This window comes from Rhinopithecus roxellana, chromosome 9 (assembly GCF_007565055.1).
Source record: "Rhinopithecus roxellana isolate Shanxi Qingling chromosome 9, ASM756505v1, whole genome shotgun sequence".
Taxonomy (NCBI): Eukaryota; Metazoa; Chordata; class Mammalia; order Primates; family Cercopithecidae; genus Rhinopithecus; species Rhinopithecus roxellana.
The window spans coordinates 16,055,708-16,078,292 of record NC_044557.1 but is presented as its reverse complement, the minus strand read 5'-3'; the positions used below and the strand labels follow the sequence as shown (position 1 = coordinate 16,078,292).

General features: G+C 42.4%; 1 protein-coding gene across 4 annotated transcripts in view; it reads right to left on the bottom strand.

Annotated features, from left to right (window-relative positions):
* PRKDC (protein kinase, DNA-activated, catalytic subunit) overlaps window positions 1-22,585 on the bottom strand; it is a 185,568-nt gene that overhangs the window by 53,531 nt on the left and 109,452 nt on the right. For 2 of the 4 annotated variants that reach the window (XM_010357481.2, XM_010357483.2), the window contains exons 55-63: window positions 13,919-14,092; window positions 12,993-13,091; window positions 11,059-11,266; window positions 10,196-10,385; window positions 8,327-8,527; window positions 5,975-6,087; window positions 4,775-4,906; window positions 2,346-2,525; window positions 868-1,073 (exon numbers count right to left, since the gene is read on the bottom strand). In XM_010357481.2, coding sequence (XP_010355783.2) covers window positions 868-1,073; window positions 2,346-2,525; window positions 4,775-4,906; window positions 5,975-6,087; window positions 8,327-8,527; window positions 10,196-10,385; window positions 11,059-11,266; window positions 12,993-13,091; window positions 13,919-14,092 — 1,503 coding nt within the window. Of the gene's footprint in view, window positions 1-867; window positions 1,074-2,345; window positions 2,526-4,774; window positions 4,907-5,974; window positions 6,088-8,326; window positions 8,528-10,195; window positions 10,386-11,058; window positions 11,267-12,992; window positions 13,095-13,918; window positions 14,093-22,585 lie in introns of all 4 variants that reach the window. The other 2 variants (XM_010357480.2, XM_010357482.2) reach the window with 1 other exon arrangement.

The following is a 22,585-nucleotide window of genomic DNA, read 5'->3' as shown; positions in this document are numbered from 1 at the left end:
CCCAGAGGCACTCTCCGAATGGCCCTGGCATTTTATCTTGTCTAAGTGCTCATCATCTCCTACTTCAATTATGATTTATTATGTGTAAAGTACATATATTTCCTACTGGATTGCCAGTTTTGTGAGTCTGTGATCAATGTTTAACCCAATTTCACATCTCTTTAGTGCTTGGCACAGCACCTTCTACACTCAGTGCTCAATCAAGACAGACATGAATTAACTACAAAACAGCAGGAAGCACAAGGATCCCCTCCCTTACTTTTACTATCTTTTCTCTTAGAACCTAAAGCTCTAAATATCTGCACTACAAAATGAAGTTCAAGTTAAATTTCAATCTTAACCTAACAACCTCCTCAGAATGAGACTTTCATATGATGAGATCACAGGTAAGGGAAGAATGAGACATAATGGAAAATGGTGTAACTAGAAAATGGAATCTGTTTATCCCAAATTAACTGATTTAAACTCTTTCTAAAATCTTAAGTCCTGCTGAAAATACTAAATCATCCTCTATTCAGTGTAGCGAAGCAGGAAATAACATAAAATGTTAGGAACTATGATTCACAGCTACACTTTATGGGAAACTCAACTTGGTGAATAACACTGAGTCCAAAAAATCGTATACTGAAATAAATCAGCAGGTTTCAATAACATTCTCTTTCCTTGAGCAAGACACTGCTTGATGTGGCAACTGTTCCTGACTTTGAGAATGGTACTCAGCCTGAAAGACTTTTTTTTCTTTTAAATTTCACATTACTGTTACTATCAACTTTATTAGTTCATTTTCTGCCAAGTGAAGCCAAGTGTTTTCCATATTGCTTTGGTCAAATCCAGTGTGCTCCCAAGAGTACTCAACCTCACACTTACTTAGCAAGCTCCACCCATCTGAGGACATCAGGAGGGAGGCGGGCCTTCCCGCGGACTCGCTTGGCAGGCAGCTCAGCAGGCAGCAGGCGGAGCAGAGCCTCCTCCAGCAGGCGGATGCCCACGGGCTGCTGTAGGCTAGACAGGCAACCAGCGCTAACAGCTGCTGGGTCGAGGCTCAGCAGGGCTGAGTGCTGGCAGCTGATGTCCTGTGAAACCACACATAAAACCAGCTGTTTAGCTTGTGGTACTTGGACCATGTTTTCACAAGGAGTAACATACTTTACTCAACATAAAAGGTACCGATGTTTAAGTAGTGCTATCACCAGAAGTTTCTCTGTGTAATGCTATTAACAAATTTTCCCACAATATTCAATTTGCTCAAAGGAGGAAATGACCTTTTAATTTTACACTTCCAATCCAGGGATCAATTTAAAGCAAGAAAAGCACTATCAAAATATGAAGACAACATATATACACACACATAAATTAGAAACCAATAAAAAACAGAGCTAATGTATAAAAAGAAATTTATACTGAGTTTCACGTTCCATCAAAAAGAATAAAACAGAAAAACTAAGTATTTCATTTCAGAAAAGTATTATCCAATTTGTTTGTAAACCGATACTACCGATAAACAATACTGAAGAATATAAATTAGTAATTATTTCAGAAAAGGTCACTAGATACAAAAATACTAAAATGAATCAAAAAGATGTTCTACTAGGGAATTTTATATAACCCATAATTTGAATGGCACAGAAAACATTTCTTACATGAAAAATAATCTTCTGACAAATATATTTAAGTAGCAATTGAATATTAAATTAGATTTTCTGCTCATGCTGTGTTGCCCTGGAAAGGACTTCTCTGACCACTGCATCTAGGCACACACACCCTACCCCATCAAGAGGCACTTGCTTACCTGCTTCATTACTATCTTACACTGCTTTAATACTTCCCCATTACTCAAGTACTATGACACTTACTACAACCTAACGTCCCGTTTAACATTTCCCTGTGGGTTGCCTATTACCCATCTATTAATGGGAATGTAAGGTCAGGAGGAAAGGAATTTTTGCCTCTTCATCGATGTGGCTCAACCACCTAGAACAAAGCCAGGCGGGTACTCAGTCAACACCTTTTGACAGCAGTCAGGAGGCAGGAAAGAATTTGGTGAAAGACTACATAAGGAAAAATAACTCAATAAATGAAGGGTTTCATCAAAACACTGAGGGGACTGGCTTACTACAAAATAAAACATAACATGTTTGATTTCTGGTTATTCTGTCACATATCGGTTTTTCTGGGGGGAAAAAATAAATTACATCTACCCATTTGGGAGGAGGTAACCCAAACAGTACATCTACTCTGTTAAACACCAGGTTATCAAAAGTTTCAACATGGGAAACACAGTGACGACGGAACGGCCATATGAAGCCACAGCAAACAATATTTGGTGAAGTGTGTGCAGACTTTACCTGAATACAAGAGACAAAAGGTGGAAAGAAAGAGAAGGTGGTATTAAGAAAACGATTGAAGTCTTGGAGCAACTTTTGAGTGATGTTGTTTTTTTCAGACAGTGTCTTAAATTTATCCATCTCTTTCAAAATTCCGGAAAACAAGCTGCTAAAGAGCTGTTTTGCAATTACTGGGTCTCTCTGTAAAAAATTCAAAACAAAGACAAATTAGGATCTGAAGCAAAAATGCTATAAATTACCAATACTATCAGAGCTTGGAAAATACAGACTGTTGCAAACACATCTATTATACCTCTCAATTCTATTTGGAAAGATTTAACAGGCATTGACAAAGGGAGCATTTGAAATTTAACCAAATATATCTGTTTGATGTGTTATGGAAATATGGACTTTTGGCCCAGAGAAATGAATTTAAAAGCTGGCTTAATCAATACGTAATGACATAGCTTCTCTCCTGAGTTGAGTCTGGGTCTCCAATCTTTAAATGGGGGCTACCAGAACACATCACAGTGTGCTGCGGGGAAGATTAGCCCAGATGATGCACAGCCAGTGCTTAGTGCAGCACCTCATAAAATCTCAGAGAAAGATTAAATGTTTAGGTATTTTCCTCCTTATCAGCACCATGGTAAAGCTTAAAATAACTGATCAGCTTAAATAAAATGCCAGTGTTAATTTTCAAGGTCCCACCACCTGACCACTTTAAACTATTGAAACCATCAGATGCTTCTTCTGAGCATCAGCTCCCTCAAACAGCACACTACCTAATCATTTATAGCCCTAACCCTCGCACACTTCATGGCCAGGATACTCCCTTTATTTATTTATTCATGCTGTGACATTAGTACCAAAAACAGTTCCTGGCAATATAGTGTCTATCTTTGCTAAATGGAGGCATGTAAGCATGATAAATAAAGTTTAAAAATTATTTTGTGTAATCTTCCAGGGATCTTTCCTGTTAATAAATTTTCTATCATATTATAATTGACAGGTCAATTCTGTTAATATCTTTTTGTTAATTTTGCTACATGTTTGCCTCTGAAGGAGGTGAGACTTGTGCTGCTTTTTGAGATCATGTTCTTTTTTCATGTCTAAAACCTATTTTAATTATGTTTACAACATAATGGTAATCCATTTTTGATGTTTTATGAACAAATTACATTATTAAATGAATGTTCTTAAATCAAGCGTGATTTTTGCATATTGTTGAAAAGAACATTAAAAGCAATGGTTTACACTTAGTTACCATAGCCAAAAATTAAATACTTGAAAAGTTTACTGTGCAATTCTACTGATTTAAGGTTATACTTAATATTAAAAAAATATATCTATCAAATGCAAAAAATTACTTTGATAAAAGCTATGTATGACTAAAACATACAAATTTGATTTATTCCTTATTGTATATTTTAAGTGATATATTTATCTTGTTATAAGAAGTTCTAGTGAGTAGTAAAATTTTAGAAAATACGGCTAAATCAAAAAAAGCACAATCCCATTTACAACAGCCACATAAAGAATAAAATACCTAGGAATACACTTAACCAAGAAAGTGAAAGATCTTTACAAGGAGAACTAAAAACACCCACTGAAAGAAATCACAAAATGACACAAACAAAGGGAAACACATTCCATAGTCACGGATTAGAAGCATCAATATTGTTAAAATGGCCATTCTGCTCAAGGCAATCTATGGAATCAATGCTAATTCTATCATACTACCATCAGTTATTACAGAACTAGAGAAACTATTCTAAAATTCATGGAACCAAAAAAGAGCCCGTATAGCCAAAGCAATCCTAAGCAAAAAGAACAAAACTAGAAGCACTGCACTACCCAACTTCAAACAATACTATAAGGCTGCAGTAACCAAAAAAGCATGGTACTGGTACAAAAACAGACACACAGACCAATGGAACAGAATAGAGCACCCAGAAAATGTGGTTTAGGAAAAAAGAAAATAAGTATCGCCCACAATTATACCATAAAGAGATAAGTCACTGGCACGTGTCTTTTACTGGTGTGTACACTTTTAGACCTGTTTGGTAACCTCCTGTTTTTATGTAACACATGGTGGACGGGTTTCCATGTCTACAATCCACTGATTGCTGAGTGCTAGGTACAAATTCCTTCATTTATGCTCCCTTTGTTCAGACAAATGCAGTGGTAATCCTGATAAATAACGATAAATAACGTCTTCAGCACTGATGATCTCAGAGTCTCAGCATGTGTAAAGAAGTCATGGAACTAGGAAATGGCAGAGTCAGGACTCGGAGCAAGGTCTTTACACTAAGCCCACTGTTGAGGACAAACCAACACCTAATCTATGTTGCAGGACAGCCTCAGCCATGTTTCCTCACATAGGCAAACCCCTAAACTGGAAACACATTTTATTTAACCTGTCAATAGAAAAAGCAGCGGCAAGGACTGACCTGGGCCACGGCCTGTAATGGGGTGATGAGGCTGCTGTGCTTGATTTGAATGTCAGGAAGGTCTCCCAGCCGGTAGCTTCTGTACAGAACGACCTGGGCATCCTGCTTCATTTTTAACTCACTCTTGATTTCCTATAAGCACCAAAACCAAAGTAGAAGATGAACATTCTCATTGAAGGAAACCAGTCGTGCATGAGCTATGAGGCTGCCAAAATCCCCTGAACCACAAGGGCGAAGCGGTGGGAACTGATGCTCGCAGAGGTTTAGGCGCTCTGCTTTACCACCTAGGGCAGACGCTGCATCCAAAATAAAATCACTACACAACAAGCAGTGGAAAGGCTTTAAACACTGACTATAAAGTAATCAGAATATTTATAAAATTGGAAAATTTGATTTAGAAGTATTTAAAAACAGGCGGAGGGCTGCATCTCTGGAAAGTCTCGCTGAGAACGAAGCCGGCAGCCGGTGCCCACTTCCACCTCAAGGTCCTGTCCTCCGGCTGCTTCTGCTCCCAGGCAGCTGCAGAGCCCAAGGGTCCCCTCCGAGGGGGCAAAATAGTGCCTCGAGGGCACAGTCCGGGAGGCCTCAGGCTCCACAAACATGGCTGGGCAGCAGGGCTTGGGGAGGGGGCCGGCACAGCGCCCCACATCGAGGGCTTCACACCCAGATGTGGATGGAGCCGCTCCCGTGGTGGCAGCGGCTGGCGCTGAACTTGAGCACCGTCAGGGATCCGTCCTACCCTCTTCTTACAAATGCATCTTAATGACCCATATCTAGATGGAATGGACGCTGCGGTTACAGCATCTCCACGCCGCAGAAAGGCCCGCCTGGCCACCTGTCATCGGGGCCCCGTGGGTCCCAGCCCCCAGCTGCCCTCCCGCCGCATTGGTCCCTGAAGCGAGGGCCAGTGAAGTCCTGCCAGGGCGCGGGCCTTGAGATGGGCCCAGGATCAGCCTGCTGATCCCAGGTCGGCCACGCTTCCACCCGTGGAGAGAACGGGGCGCATTCCTGGACCCCCACCAGGGCGCCGCGGGGGCTGCATCCCCGTGGGGGAACCCCAGGAGGCTGGCTCGGAGCAGCCCCGCCACCTGGTTTGCAGGTGACATTGGAGCCAGTGTCTGGCAGGAAGCTTGTTCACTTCGTCTGTATCCTGTGACAGAAACTGCATCGTTCTGATCAAATTCTTGACAGAATACAAACCTTCTCTCGTTTTTGCTCAGCAACGCCTTTTCTGGCATACATCAAACTGAGCTTCTCCTGGTCCCTCATAAACCGTCTGCGCAGTCGCAGTAGGTCCACCCGGCCAGCCGCACCTGGAGAGGGAAAGCAGGCCCAGTTACTCCCCGCCGCCCAGACACTTGGCTCTGCTGGTTCATTTTCACCTCGGGTTTCCTCAAAGACAAAACCTAGAGGTGCCGCAGAGGCAGCGATGGGAGCAGGAGTGCAGGGGCCACAGCTGCAACTGGAACTGCTCAGCAGTGGATTCAGCAGGCATGACAACGGGCAAGGCCCCTCCAGAAGGAGGCCCAGGGAGGACACGCAGCCACCTTCTGAATCTCGGCCCAAGTCGCCTGTGAGTGCTTTGCCTCTGGCCTTGGAGGCTTCAACATCCGGTGCAGACCAGCCTCCCTCCGGACTGTGGCAACCTGACCAGGGACAGGTGACCGTGGCACTCCTAAACTCGTATGATTACAAACGCCTGTTTAGTGCCTTGCAGATACCAGCCTTAACCTCCAAATCACGACAGGTTCTAAGGAAGGCTTCGAATATGAACGAGAGAAACCAAAGTAAGCAACAAGGAAAGAGCAACTGTTAAAAGCAGATCATGCAGGAAAAAATTTCAAAACATGATCATTTATCAGAAAGACAAGAGTAGGCACTGAAGAAATGTTCGGAGCATGAAAAAAAGCTCATGGAAACGAAAACATGTCATAACTTAAAAGCACAGGTGGTTGAAGGGATTTCCCAGAAAAGAGGCAAAGGGAAAAATATGACACCTCAGAAGGACACTCACGCAGGTGTGATATCTAAGCACTAGGACTCCAAAGAGAAAACAGCAAACTGAGGTGAAGAACTCAACAAAATCACCCGTGATGACGCTCCAGAACTGGAAGGTGAGAGTCAGCGGCTTGGAAGCTCCCACCATATGCCCAGAGAAACAGACTGAAACAGACCTACGCCCAAGGACACTTGTGTGCAATGTCAGAACGCTGGTTTAAAAGAGAAGATCCCGAGAGCATCCACAGATAAAAGACCCACGTTCTCACAAAGGATCCCCAAGGAGGATGGCCATGCCCGCAGCCCTGCAACGCAGGGAGTCCAGGGGCCCCACGTATGGAGGTCCACAGCAGCACTCCCACTAGGCCACGAAACCATGAGCTCCCAGAGAAAGCTCCCTGCTGCTGACCCCCATTCTCAGTGCCCAGGCGGCTCCACCTGAATGACGGCCACCAGCACTCCAACTCACAGCAGGTGCCAAAAGTTGGGCCACACTGACCTCTCCCGGTTCCATTTAGAGAACTGTGTGTGGGCCACAGGTTTGTGACTGAAAAGTATGACAGAGAATGGTGGAGTAAAGCAAGTTATGTTGCCTGTGTTTCAGTTCCTACGATTAGATAAGAAGGCAGTGAGCTCTGCTTCTAAGTTCTTCTAAGTTTACTTCCACAGAGCTGAGCTTCCCTGCTGGCGCTCCCCCAGGGTTCTGTCATGGGCCCTTTCCTCTCTGCACATGTCCTTCCTCTGGGCCCTTGTTCCCTCCCAGAGCCACACTTCTCACAAAGAGCTGCTTCCAGCCTCTCAGCACCCGTCTAGCTCTGGTCATCAGTTAGCCAAGACCAGGTCCTGGTGCCTGTGGCCCCTGCCTCCCAGTCCCCATCACTCCACTTCTGCCCCACACAAACTTCAGGGAAGGGCATTCAGTCCCCGAATCTTCCTCTGCTTGGTGCGTTACAAGGCTGCTTCCTAAAGCTGAAGTTCGACACACACCCCCACACCCACAAGCCTGTCTTTGCAGCACCCTTTGCCGTTACTCTAGCATGCCCCGAAGCATCCCTTCACCTGGACTGCGGAATTGATCTGAGCCTGCCCACCCCGACACTTCTCCATCCCTGTCCTTTTCATCCTCTCCCCTCCCATACCCCCAGAGGAGCTCAAGGCTCCTCTCAAATGCTCTTCCTCCACCCAGTCTCTTAGGACGCTCTCCCCATTCTCCACCTGCATTAAGCCCTCTCGCCCTAGACCGTGCTTGCTAATTCCACCTCATCTTACAATCTTACATCTTACAATCACCCCTTTATAAAGCCTCACCCACTCTTAATGCTCCAGAAAGTCACTCAACAATGGATCAAGTATAACTTACTGAAGGATTCTTCTGGAACTCCCAGAAAACAATGTCTTCAGCATGGTAAGTGCCTAGGCAACATTAACTGAATTTTAAGGGGCTTGATTACGAATTACAAGGAAACATGGATACAGTCAGAAATGTCCCCAGACCTGAGCTCTGCAGTAATTAGTGGGGAAGCTATTTTAAGCACTCTCAGCAACCCAGCTTACCTTTCACTTTGTTATCCACCTCGTCCCCTGGAAGGCCCAGCCTTTTTTTCCCAAAATCAGGCCCCACTGACTTCAAGGGTGCTCTCTGTAACCTTTCACTCCTCTTGTGGGCAAACAGCAAAGAGTCAGATGAGGGACTGGTGTGGTCGACCAGCGGGTCAGTGCTGCTCCCGGTCAGCCAATCAAATGAGCTTCTTCCATCTGCAACATGTGATCAGAGAGGTCAGGCACTCAGCACCACCCAGCTCTGCAAACAGGGCAGGACCACCTGCCAAGACACACCTGGTAGCACCCTAGGCCTCGGTGCTCACCTCCAACCCTGGGCAGAGGCTCTGTCAGATCCCAGGGTATGCCCCAAGGAAAACCGGGTGCATGGGCCTCAGTGCCCCTGGACTACAGTGTCCCCATTTGTAAAGTAAGAAACATGCCACTTGCTCCCACCACAGGAACAACACTTTGTTATCTACTGAAAGGTGCTAAGAGCCCCTGACTCGTAATATTAGTGTCACAGAATTCCCATTGTGATTTATTCAAATTAGTCCCACTTCCAGAACCAACAAAATGTGAAAAAAATTACATAAAGGAAAAATGTTAAAGAGTTTATGTAAAAGGATTAAGATATTTTACTCTACAATTTGTACTTTGCTCATCAAAGGAAGCAGTTAAACCATCTGAGAAAGAACAGTTTAATAACTGTAAATCTAGTAAATGAATTTGGTTTACCCCTACTCTGCTTTGGAGATAAGATGTCTTAAATTTGCTGCACTAGGTTTTTCTGTACCAAACCAAAACCAAAACATACATATACTGAAACTTTCCCTGATTTTTCCAGTCAGAAATAATCCATTTCTTTTTTAGAAAAATTGTAGCAAAACAGGCTGGGTGCGGTGGCTCACGTCTGTAATCCCAGCACTTTGGGAAGCTGAGGAGGGTGGATCACGAGGTCAGGAGATTGAGACCATCCTGGCCAATGTGCCAATGTGGTGAAATCCCACCTCTACTAAAATACAGAAATTTAGCCAAGGGAGGTGGCACGCGCCTGTAGTCCCAGCTACTCAGGAGGCTTAGGCAGAGGAATCGCTTGAACGAACCCAGGAGGCAGAGGTTGCAGTTAGCCGAGATCACTGCACTCCAGCTCCAGCCTGGCGACAGAGCAAGACTCCATCTCAAAAAAATAAATAAAGGAAAATATACATAAAATTTACCATTTCAATCATTTTTAGGTGCACAGTTCAATGGCATTAAGGACATTTACACTGTTATACAATCATCACTATCTTCCATGTCCACAGTTTTGTTTTTTTTTTTTTTTGAGACATGGCCTTGCTCTTTTGCCCAAGGTAGGGTGCAGTGGCGTGATCACAGCTCACTACAGCCTTGAACTTCTGGGCTCAAGCCATTCTCCCGCTTCAGCTTCCCCAGTAGCTGGGACTATCACAGGCGTGCACCACCATGCCCAGCTAATTTTTAAAATTGTTTCGTAGAGATGGGGTCTTTCCATGTTGCCCAGGCTGGTGCAGAACTCCCGGGCTCAACTGATCCTCCTGTCCCAGCTGAAATAACAGGAATGAGTCACTGCACCCTGCCTCCACAGCACTTTTCCTCTTGCAAAACTGAAATTCTGTACCCATTAAACTATAAATCCCCATTCTTCCTCCCCAGACACTGGCACCTAGCACTCTACTTTCTGTTTCCATGAGTTTGACTGTCATAGGAACCCACTCTTTTGACTGACATTTTCCTTGGGTTCTTAATGCTTTTTGCTATTATCCCTTACTTCTCTCGCAAAAGCCCAACACTGTTGTGACAGAAGCTGCCCACAGAGGTCAGAGTGCTGTATACATGGCCGGCGGGGTAGGTCACTGTTACCTGCAGTCTGTGTCGGTGTGAAGTCATGCTGCTGTTGGGTGGCCCTTATCTGCCCTGCCATTGGCCAGCGAGCTGAGAGGGACCCTTCCTGGGTACGGGTCTGGAGAGTGCCCTGGGAGGCCTGGGTCTCCACAAACATTGGAGTGAGAACAGTACTTCGGAAACGCCAATCAGAATCAATGGTATATTCCTGTACATAAGAAAGTTTCAAATCAAATAAGGCTCCTTTTTAAGGAACACTGATATATTTCTATTTAAAATCTAATGGTACCATCAGCATATTTCTACCATAACTTCATATGCAGCTGAAGAATCTTCTCTAATTTAAAAGTTTTAACTAAGTGATTTGCCAACTAGAAAAACTAGCTAACTATTGAGGGAGAAAACCCAACTTTCTTAATGTTTGCATAAAAAGGCTTGATATCATGCTCTGCACCGCAACCCAAATGCAACGAGTCAAGTGACCCAACTTGTCCACATACACACATGCCACTGGGACAGATCCTGAGCTTGTGAGCGGGACCGGAGGGGCCCTACCCCAGGAGCTCTCTGCAACCTGCCCATCATCCCCACTGTTAAGGCTGCTGCGAGAGCGCACAAGCTCAGTATCCACTGTGGGTTGGGAGGAATAAGGGGAGGGAAAGCAATGGCGATCCTGACAAGGGAAATCTAGTGAAGGCCAACAGGGTGAGGCCTGTGGACCTTCAGGTGGCTGAAGCAGAGGCATGAGCCTTCCCTCTCCTTTTCAGAAAGGAATGTGTGAGTATTCCAAGAAAGCAAAGAGCCAGTTAAAGCTATTAAAAATGTTCATGAACAAGAAAAGCTTATAATATTCATTACTATGAGAGAGAAGACCACATTACCTGAAATTCACATTCTGACAGAGGATGTTCGAACATGGGATTTGGATAATCTGGGCTCAGGCTGGTCATTTCGAGCAGAAAATTTGTTGCTAAACTTAAAAAGTGCACTTCTATCTTAGGAGAATATAAGGAATTTAGTGCCAGCAACCGGTCCAAGGTATTTGAAGGTAACCTAGTTTCATGGCTCCAGAAATTTCGAATAATTAATCTGAAAAGCAGAGAGAAAAAAGTAGATTGCTTAGACAATGGCAAATGGGAAAGAATGTGCTGTACAGGGTGCCCTGTGGAGAAGGCACAGCTCTTTACCCACATGAAGCTTAACAGAGAGGGAAACCACATTCAACTATATCAAAAATATAGTCTGAGTTATGAAACATACCCACTGAAGGAGGGGAATATTACAAAAAATGTAGCATACTTTTTATGCTACAGAGGGGAGGGGAGAAACTGGGTGATTTTATTCTCTTATCTCTATTCTCTGGGAAGTTTTCAATGATGAGTACATGATATTAACTATTTGAAACAAAAAAAAAATTTAGGAAATTACACAAAATCCTTCACTGCCTTGCCAAAACAATTCATTATAAAAATTACTGCCATAAAATACTCAAAACATATATTAATTAAATACCAAATTAGGGGTTGGGTATAGTGGCTCGGGCCTGTAATTCCAGCACTTTGGGAGGCCGAGGTATGTGGATCACCTGACTTCAGGAGTTCAAGACCAGCCTCGCCAACATGGTGAAATCCTGTCTCTACTAAAAATACAAAAATTAGCTGGGTGTGGTGGCGCATATCTGTAGTCCCAGCTACTCAGAAGGCTGAGGCAGGAGAATCGCTTGAAATCGCTTGAACCTAGGAGGCGGAGGTTGTAATGAGCTGAAATCGTGCTCCTGCACTCCAGCCTGGGTGACAGAGTGAGACTCCATCTCAAAAAAAAAAAAAATACATACATACATACATAGCAAACTAGGTCCTATAATTTATGAATGCATATGAAATCCAAATACAATTTTAAGAAGCTCAACGAATTTAAAATTATAGCAGAATGGAAAAATAATATACAGAAACATACAAAAAGTGTATGGCTTCTTATATTGAGGCTGGGAGCAGTGCTCACACTTAAAATCCCAGCACTTTGGTAAATCAAGTCAGGAGGATTGAGGCCAGGCATTGAAGCCTAGCTTGGGTAACATAGCAAGACCCTATCTTTACAAAAAGTAAAAAATTAGCCGAGCCTTTTGGCATATGCCTGTAGTCCCAGCTACTCAGGAGGCTGAGGGAGGAGGATCACCTGAACCCAGAAGTCCAAGGCTACAGTGAGCTACAGTTACACTACTGCACTCCAGCCTGGGTGCCAGAGCAAGACCTTATCTCTAAAAAACATATTAATAATAATAATAAAAAGTTTAACCCCCTTTTTGCATAGTCAGTATACTTATATAGTCAGAAACACATATAACTGACTTACTCAGGGCAGGCATTTTAGAGGATAACAATCATCATTCACGCTTTCATATATAACTAATATTACGGTTTCCTCTCATTTCTAAGGTTTCAAACACTTTATTTTCAACATTAATACTTACAGCATGATCTCAACTATGTGTGTTAAATGGGAAACAGAAGAATTCTCATTGTAGACTTTCTTTTCATTTTGAAACACTTTAACTCACTGCCCTAGCATAGAGCATTTGGTCCATACGACTTTTTCAAGAGTGTTATTTTTAAGTTGTCAGGATTGTAAAGCCTTACTCTTCATAATATGCTTTAAAATACTCTTTTACTAAATACTGTGAAATGCAGAAAGCAGAGAAAATGCTAATACTGCAAATACATTTCTAAAACTCCTGAAAAATACTCTATGCTACCTTTGAAAGCAATACCCTTAACATTTAATTGTCCCAGCCCAGTTATTCAAGGAGAGCACGTACTGAAGTCCAGGGTTCTCATCGATCAATCCTTGAATCAGCACATCTTTTGCCAGCTTAAATATTTCCTGGGAGTCATTATCTGTCTGACTTTCTGGATCTCTGCTTAAGAAAACAGCAAAATGTCACAACATTAATGCTCTCTTCTAGTCCTTTTGTTCAACTACAGTAACACCATCTAGAATTCAATTTAAAAAGGCTGGTTTTCCCATTAGACTTTAGATCTCCAAATCACAGCTTGTCCCACTCATGGGTATGTGCACAAGCCTTGAGAACCCATCCTCGCTCCCAGCAGGAGCAGAGTGGAACAGGGGGATGGGCCCACAGCAGGCCCAGCGGTCCTGTGACGCTCAGCTGTGGTGGTGTAGTAGTGCCCAGTGGTCCTGGCAGAGTTCCTCTCCTTAGTCTTTGCCAGATCTTAAAAGGACAACTATGAAAATAGGTTTTATAAGCACACCACCATACTTTTTCACTCTATTTCACAAACATATGTAAAATGAGTTTTTAAAAGGATACAATCAGATATACCAAAATAAATGTTAATCATATGGTAAAAAAAAAAAAATTATTAATCACATGGTAAAAAAAATGTGTTATTATGTTCCAGATTGATAAGGAGACCCAAATGATTCCTAAAGCGTTAATGTTGCCCCAGAAACAAGGCGAAACCCCGTCTCTACAAAAAATAAACAAAATTAGCCAGGTATGGTGGTGCATACCCACAGACCCAGCTACGCAGAAGGCTGAGATGGGAGGATCAACTGAGCCCAGGAGATTGAAGCTGCAGTGACCTGTGTTTGTGCCACTGTATTCCAGCCTCGTCGACAGAGTAAGACCCTATCTCAAAAAAAAAAACAAAACAAAACAAAAAAAAAGAAACAAAAAAAACACACACACACACAAAATAAAATAGTCAATGTACAGCTTACCTGTAATTGTCATGAATCCACATGAGAATATTATACATTTGTTCCCTACATGTTGCAGAAGGATGGGAAACGAATTCCACAACAGGGTTCAGAAGTTCTCGGAGTTCTACTGGTTTTAATTTTGGCATCATCTTATAAATTATGTCCAAACATACTTTTTGTCTTTCATCATCTCTATGGGAGAGATTTTAAAAACACACAAATTTAACTATTTTTATTACTGTACTTTCAAAGTATGACAGATAACTTTTTCTTCTTTGTTTCAAAATTTGTTATAATAGGTAACACTACACTTATATAAAACTTGTATTCTTAAAATAATCATGGACTAGATCATTAAATATAAGACAAATAATTTCAACGTGCTATCCTACAGCGGATCCTGAAACAGAAAAAGGACATTAGAAGGAAACTGGAGAAATGGAGTAAAGCCTAGTTTGGTAAACAGTAATGTTCTAATGCTATTTTCTTACTTTTGACAAATGTACCAAGATTATGTAAGGGGAAAGTTGGGTAAAGGGTATATATGGAAATTATGTGTACTATCTTTCAACTTTTCTGCAAATACAAAATTACTTCAAGATAAAAAGTCTATTTTTAGAAAAACCTAATAATGGCAAACAAAGTATTTTTTAAAAGGACTTCAAGTGCTACCTGGCATGGTGTATAGTGAAGTGCAATCTGAGCTCTAAATGAGGCAAATATTTATTTCCTTGTTTTGACTCCTTAATAGCACCCTAGCTGAATGCTTCACACAGTAGATACCCAGTGAATGTAAGGATATTAGGACAAGTGACATACATTCTTTGTTACTGACACAATGCACGTTTATTGTTGTGTAAAAATACTTACATAGGAGGGGGACAAGATGGCTGAATAGACATAGCCAGGAGGGCCTCTACCACCAAAACAGAGCAAAATAATGAGTAAACCAACATGCTTTGAAAAGATCTTTGGAAAGAAAGCACTGAGCATCGATAGAGAGAGGCAATGCAGACACCGAGGCAGAAGAGGGAGGAAGCTGGGAAGCCTGCACAGTCTCCGGGTGCCAGGACCTGCTCTTGGCCCTAATCAGGTCCTAAGGAAGGGGTGAGTGGAGTGACTATGGGGCAACCCACACTCACCATGGAGCTCTGGAATACTAGCCACAAGAGATTGCATAACCCCCACAGACATCTGAATTGGCAGGGAACTGTCAGAGAGAAGGTACAGGCAGAGCACCAGCCTACGTGGAGCCTGGCAGGTCTCACTCAGCGTGGAACAGCTCCAGCAAAATGCAACCCCAGGCGCCCATGCCCCCAGGTTCTCACCTTGCTCTGAGTCACTCTAGCCCCTGCTGAATGCTGGGCTGGGAAACAGCAGGGCTGTCCTTCCTGTGGGTCTGGGGAGAGCCTGATTTGCATGCCTATCTGTCAACTTCCCAGGCACTCCCAACCCCAGCTGCTCCCACAAGAGCACAGACACAGCATAGCCTCCACTATCCAGCCTGAGTTCTTTGCCAGTGGCCTTGGAGCACTTTGGCCACCCCAGCACAGTGCTTGATTCCAAGGGGACAGAGGACGAAGCCGTGGGCCTGGTCTCAGCCCCCCAGAGTCTAAGCACATTGTTCAGGAATACAGAGCCGAGATCTGTGGCCAGAGCTTAAGCTCTGCTCAGACCACTGAGTAGAGTGAGACGTGAGTTTGTGTTCCAGCATAAGTGCTGTGTGAGCCCCCTTCCACGAGGCTGGTATGGGAAGGGTGAGTCCTGTTGGTCAGCTTTGCATCTGCCTGAGTGGCCTGAAACACCTAACAGCCCAGTGATCTGGGCACAGAAAGCATGGCATAAAACTGACTGGTCAGGCTAGCTCCCAGGGCGGACACCAACAGACTTGGTCAAGAGAGCGTGAGCTAGGCAGTCCCCACAACTGTCTCCTGGGCAAAAAATCCCAGGCTGTGGGCACCACACCAGCTGCATAACCATGACAACATCACCCTGCCCTGAGATCCCCCATCCTTGACCTACTATACCAACAGACCACCCACAGACATACACCACAACCCTCTCTGACTTTGCCAAGCACAGAGGACCAGTGGGCCTCTGGAATGCTGCGGGTCTCCTGGTGACCTAACCTTCAACTCAGGCCACTGCTAAGGGATGGGGAGCGCAGCCTACCAGGGGCCCCCTTGGGGTTCAGGAAATGTGAGTATGGTGCCAGTGATTGGAAGGGGCTCCTCTAAGGCCTGGGAATGAACTTAGTGAGGGGGTCATCCTCCCTTCCCCTGCCCCCAGAACACTGTGCTGAACACACTGTAATCTAACAGTCTATCTGCTAGCCCTTACCTTTAAGCACTATATACTGGATCATAGTATGAATTACATCACTAAAAAAAATTCTTCTAGTATACATCACCTGTGAAACCCAATGCAGGAACTAAGGACAAAGAAAGATCCTATACAGAGCCTCAGCCTGCTGAAAGCACCCAGAAAGGAAGCCAATCGACTATACTCAGCATACACCACAGTCAAACCCTCAAGGAAAACAATTCAAGAGTCAAAAGGCAACATAGCCATTTTAAGAAAGAACAAGCCAGGTGTGGTGGATCACACCTGTAATCCCACCACTTTGGGAAGCTGAGGCAGGTAGATTGCTTCAGTTGGGGAGTTTGAGACCAGCCTGAGCAAATGATGAAACCTCATCTCTGCAAAAATATAAATCATTAGCTGGGCGTGGTGGTGCATGCCTGTACAGGTCCCAGCTCCTCAGGAGACTGCGATGGGAGGATCACCCGAGCCTGAGAGGTCGAGGCTGCAGCAGTAAGTCATGGTCACACCACTGCACTTCGGCCTGGGTTACACAGCAAGACCCTGTCGAAAACAAAACAAAACAAAACAAAACAAAGGAAAAGAAAAGAACCAAACTGAACTTCTGGAATTGAAAGATTCACTACAGGAATTTCATAATACAGTTTGAAACATTAACAAAAGAAAAGACCAAGCTAAGGAAAGAATCTCAGAGCTTGAAGACCAGCCCTTCAAATCAACCCAGTCAGAAAAAAATAAAGAAAAAAGAATTTTTAAACAAAATCTCTAAGAAACAATAGATTATGTAAAAAGAATCAAACCTATGACTTACTGGAATTCCTGAGACAAGTTGGAAAATATATTTGAGGATATAGTCCATGAAAACATTCCCTATCTCACTAGCGAGGTAGACATGCAAATTCAAGACATTCAGAGAACCCCTGTGGCACACCATACAAGACCATCCCCAAGACACATAGTTATCAGATTTTCCAAGGTCAACGCGAAAGAAAACATTTTAATGGCAGCTAGAAAGAAGGGTCAGGTCACATACTGACAGAACTTCATCAGGCTATCAGCGGGCCTCTCAGCAGAAACCTTAAAAACCAGAAGAGACTGGGGCCTATTTTCAGCATCCTTGAAGAAAACAAATTCCAACCAAGAATTTAATATCCTGCCAAACTAAGTTTCATAAGGAAAGGAAAAATAAAGTTCTTTTCAGACAAGGAAACATTAAGGGAATTTGTTAACATTAGACCTGCCTTATAAGAGGTCCTTAAGGGAGTGCTAAACATGAAACAAAAGAACAATACCTGCTACCACAAAAACATACTTAAGTATGTATCCCACAGATACTATAAAGCAACTACACAGTTAAGTCTACAAAATAACCAGGTAACAACATGACAACAGGATCAAAACCTCACATATCAATATAACCTTGAATGTAAACGGTCTAACGGCCCCTCTTAAAACCCAAACAGTGGTGAGTTGGATTTAAAAAAAAAAAAACTCATTTATCTTCTCTCTTCAAGAGACCCATCTCACATGTAACAATACCCACAGGCTCAAAGTAAAAGGATGGAGAAAGATCTATCACAAAAACAGAAAACAAAAAAGTGCAGGGGTCACTATTCTTTTATCAGATAAAACAACTTTAAACCAACAATAGTTAAAAAGGACAAAAAAAGGCATTACACAATGACAAAGGGTTCAATTCAATAAGAAGACTTAACTATGTACTAAATATATAAGTACCTAACTTTGGAGCACCCAGATTCATAAAATAAGTTCTTCTAGACCTATAAAGAGGCATTCAATAATAGTGGAAAACTAACACTCTATTGACAGTGTTACATAGATAAGGCAGGCAGAAAACTAACAAATTCTGGACTTAAACGCGACACTTGAACAATTGGACCCAATACATCTATAGAATACTCCACCTAATATACCACAATATACATTCTTCTCATCTGCACATGGAACGTACTCTAAGATCAACCACATGCTCAGCCATAAAGCAAGCTTCAATAGATTTTAAAAAATTCAAAATCATACCAAGCACACTCTCAAGACTACAGTACAATAAAAATAGAAATCAATACCAAGACCTCTCAAAACCACATAATTACATAAAAATTAAACAACTTACTCCTAAATAATTGTTGAGAAAACAAAATTATTAAGGCAGAAATCAAATTTTTTTCAATTAGGGAAAACAGGGACACTAAATGCCTACGTCAAAACATTAGAAAGACCTCAAATCAATAATCAAACATCGCATATAAACTAGAAAAACAAGAACAAACCAAGTTTGGGTGCAGTGGCTGACGCCTGTAATCCCACTTTGGAAGGTCAAGGCAGAAGGATCATTTGAGGTCAGGATCAAACTCCTAGACCAGCCTGACCAACAAGGTGAAACCCCATCTCTACTAAAAATACAAAAAAATTAGCCAGGCATGGTGGTGTGCACCTGTAGTCCCAGCTACTCGGGAAAGAGGCTGAGGCAAAATAGCTTGAACCCGGGAGATGGAGGTTGCAGTGAGCCAAGATCACACCACTGCACTCCAGACTGGGCAACACAGTGAGACTCCGCCTTAAAACCAACCAAAACAAAACAAACCAACCCTAAAGACAGCAGAAGAAAAGAAATAACCAAAATACAGAGTGGAATTGAATGAAACTGTGATCCAAAAATCTACACAAAGATTCAACAAAACCAAAAGTTGATTATTTGAAATAATAAACAGGATTGATAGATCTCAAGTTAGATCAACAGAGAGAGACAAAAAGAGACAGAAGATCTAAATAAGCACAATAAGAAATGACAAAGATAACATTATACCTGATCCCACAGAAATACAAAAGATCATCAGAGACTATTGTGAACACCTCTACATAAGCAAATTAGGAAATCTAGAGGAAATGGATACATTTCTGGAAACATACAACCTCCCAAGATTGAACCAGAAATTAAAAAAAAAACAAAAAAAAAACACCTGAACAGACCAATGAGGAGCTCCTAAATTAAATCAATAATGAAAAAAACTTACCAAGCAGAAAAAAAAAAAAAAAAAAAGAAAACAAAACCCCCAGTGCAGATGGATTCACAGTTAAATTCTGCCAGATATACAAGGAACTGGTACGAATCCTACTGAAACTATTTCACAAAACCAAGGAGAAAGGACTCCTCCCTGACTCATTCTATGAAGCCAAAATCCTGATACCAAAATCTGACAGGACACAATGAAAAAAGAAAACTTCAGGCCAAATCCCTGATGAACACAGATGTACAAATCCTCAACGAAATACTAGCAAATTGAACCCAACAACACAACTAAAGGTCAATGCATGACAATCAAGTTTGCTTTATTCCTAGGATGCAAGGTTGGTTCAACATACACAAATCAATGTGATTCACCACATAAACAGAATTAAAAACAAAAGCCTTATGATAATTACAATAAATGGAGAAAAAGCTTTCAATAAAATCCAACATTCTGGGCCAGGCACAGTGGCTCACGCCTATAATCCTAGCACTTTGGGAGGCTGAGGCGGATGGATCATTTGAGGTCAGGAGTTCAAAACAAGCCTGGTCAACATGATAAAACCCTGTCTCTACTAAAAATACAAAAATTAGTCAGGCATGGTGGCATGTGCCTTACTCAGGAGGCTAAGGCAGGAGAATCACTTAAACCTAGGAGGCATAGGTTGCAGTGACCTGAGGTCACGCCACTGCACTCTAGCCTGGGTAACAGAGAGAGACTCCGAGAGAGACTGCGAGAGAGAGAGAGAGAGAGAGAGAGAGAGAGAGAGAGAGAGAGAGAGAGAAATCCAACATCCTTGCATGATAAAAACCTTCAACTGGCCGGGCGCGGTGGCTCATGCCTGTAATCCCAGCACTTTGGGAGGCTGAGGCGAGCAGATCACAAGGCCAGTAGTTCGAGACCATCTGCCTAAAACGGTGAAATCCTGTCTCTACTAAAGAAAAAATACAAAAAAATTAGCCGGGCGTGGTGGCGGGCACCTGTAGTCCCAGCTACTCGGGAGGCTGAGGCAGGAGAACGGCGTGAACTCAGGAGGCAGAGCTTGCAGTGAGCCGAGATCACGCCACTGCACTCCAGCCTGCATGATACAGCGAGACTCCATCTCAAAAACAAAAACCAAAACCCTCCACAAACCAGGCATCAAATGAATATTCCTCAAAATAATAAGAATCATCTATGACAAACCCACAGCCTATATGATACTGAATGATGGCAAAAACTGGAAGCATTCCCCTTGAAAACTGGAAAAGACAAGGATGCCCACTCTCATCACTCCTATTCAACATAGTACTCGAAGTCCTACACAGAACAATCAAGCAAGAGAGAGAAATAAAATGTATTCAAATAGGAAAAGAAGAAATCAAACTATTCCTCTTATCTGATGGTATGATTCTATACCCAGAAAACCCTAAAGACTCTGCCAAAAGGTTCCTAGAACTGATAAACGACTTGAGTAAAGTTTTAGGACACAAAATCAATGTACAAAAACCAGTAACATTCCTATACACCAATAACATTATAGCTGAGAGCCAAATCAAGAACGTAAGCCTATTTACAATAGCAAAGAAAAGAATAAAACACCTAAGAATACAGCTAACCAAGGAGGTGAAAGATCTCTACAAGGAGGACTACAAAACACTGCTGAAAGAAATCGGGTATGATACAAATAAATGAAAAAATACTGTTAGAATAGCCATTCTGCCCAAAGCAATCTACAGATTCAATGCTATTCCTTTCAAACTACCTATGTCACTTTTCACAGAACTGGAAAAAACTATTCTAAAATTCATATGAAACCAAAAAAGAGCCCGAATAACCGAAACAAGTCTAAGCAGAAAGAACAAAGCCAGAACATCATATTACCCAACTTCACTATACTACATGGCTACAATAACCAAAACAGCATGGTACTGGTGCGGGGAGGCGGGGGAACCACAGACACACAGACCAATGGAACAGAATGGAGAACCCAGAAATAAAGCCACACACCTACAACCATCTCATCTTCGACAAAGTCAACAAAAATAGGCTGTGGGAAAAAGATGCCTATTCAATAAATGGTGCTAACTGGCTAACCATATGCAAAAGAATGAAACCAGACCCCTGCCTATCACCATATAAAAAAATTAAGATGGATTACAGACTTCAATGTGAGACTTCAAATTATAAAAATTGTAGAAGAAAATCTAGGCAATACCCTTCTCAATATCAGCCTTAGCAAAGAATTTATGACTAAGTTCTAAAAAGAAACTGCAACAAAAACAAAAATTGACCAGCAGGACCTAGTTAAATTAGAGACTCTGTGCAGCAAGAGATACTATCAAGCGGGTAAACCGACAACCTATAGATGGGAGAAAATATTCAAAATATTCACAGACTATGCACCTAACGAAGGTCTAATACCCAGAATCCATAAAAAACTTAATTCAACAAGTAAAAAGCAACCCCATTAAAAAAATTAGTAGGCCGGGCGCGGTGGCTCAAGCCTGTAATCCCAGCACTTTGGGAGGCTGAGACGGGCGGATCACGAGGTCAGGAGATCGAGACCATCCTGGCTAAGGTGGTGAAACCCCGTCTCTACTAAAAAATACAAAAAATTAGCCAGGCGAGGTGGCGGACGCCTGTAGTCCCAGCTACTCAGGAGGCTGAGGCAGGAGAATGGCGTAAACCCGGGAGGCAGAGCTTGCAGTGAGCTGAGATCCAGCCACTGCACTCCAGTCTGGGCGACAGAGCAAGACTCCGTCTCAAAAAAAAAAAAAAAAAAAAAAAAAAAAAAAAATTAGCAAAAGACATGGATACTTCTCAAAAGACATAAAAGTGGCCAACAAATATATACTTATATGTATATGTATATAACTGTATATATATGTGTGTGTGTGTATATATATATATAAAGGTCATCATCACAAATCATCAGGGAAATGCAAATGAGATACCATCTCACACCAGTCAAAATAGTTTTCTTAAAAAGTTAAAAATATAGCAGATATTGGCAAGGCTGCAGAGAAAAAGGAACACTTATACATTGTTGGTGGGAATATAAATTAGTTTAGCCAGTGTGGAAAGCAGTTTGGAGACTTCTCAAGGAAGTGAGAGTTGAACTATCATTTGACCCAGCAATCCCATTGCTGGGTATATACACAAAGGAAAATAAATCATTCTACCAAAAAGACACATGCACCTATATGTTCACCATAGCACCATTTACAACAGCAAAGACATGGAATCAACCCAGGTGCCCATCAATGGTGGACTGGATAAAGAAAATGGTACATATATACCATGGAATATTAGGCAGCCATAAAAAAGAACGAAATGTCCTTTGCAGCAACAT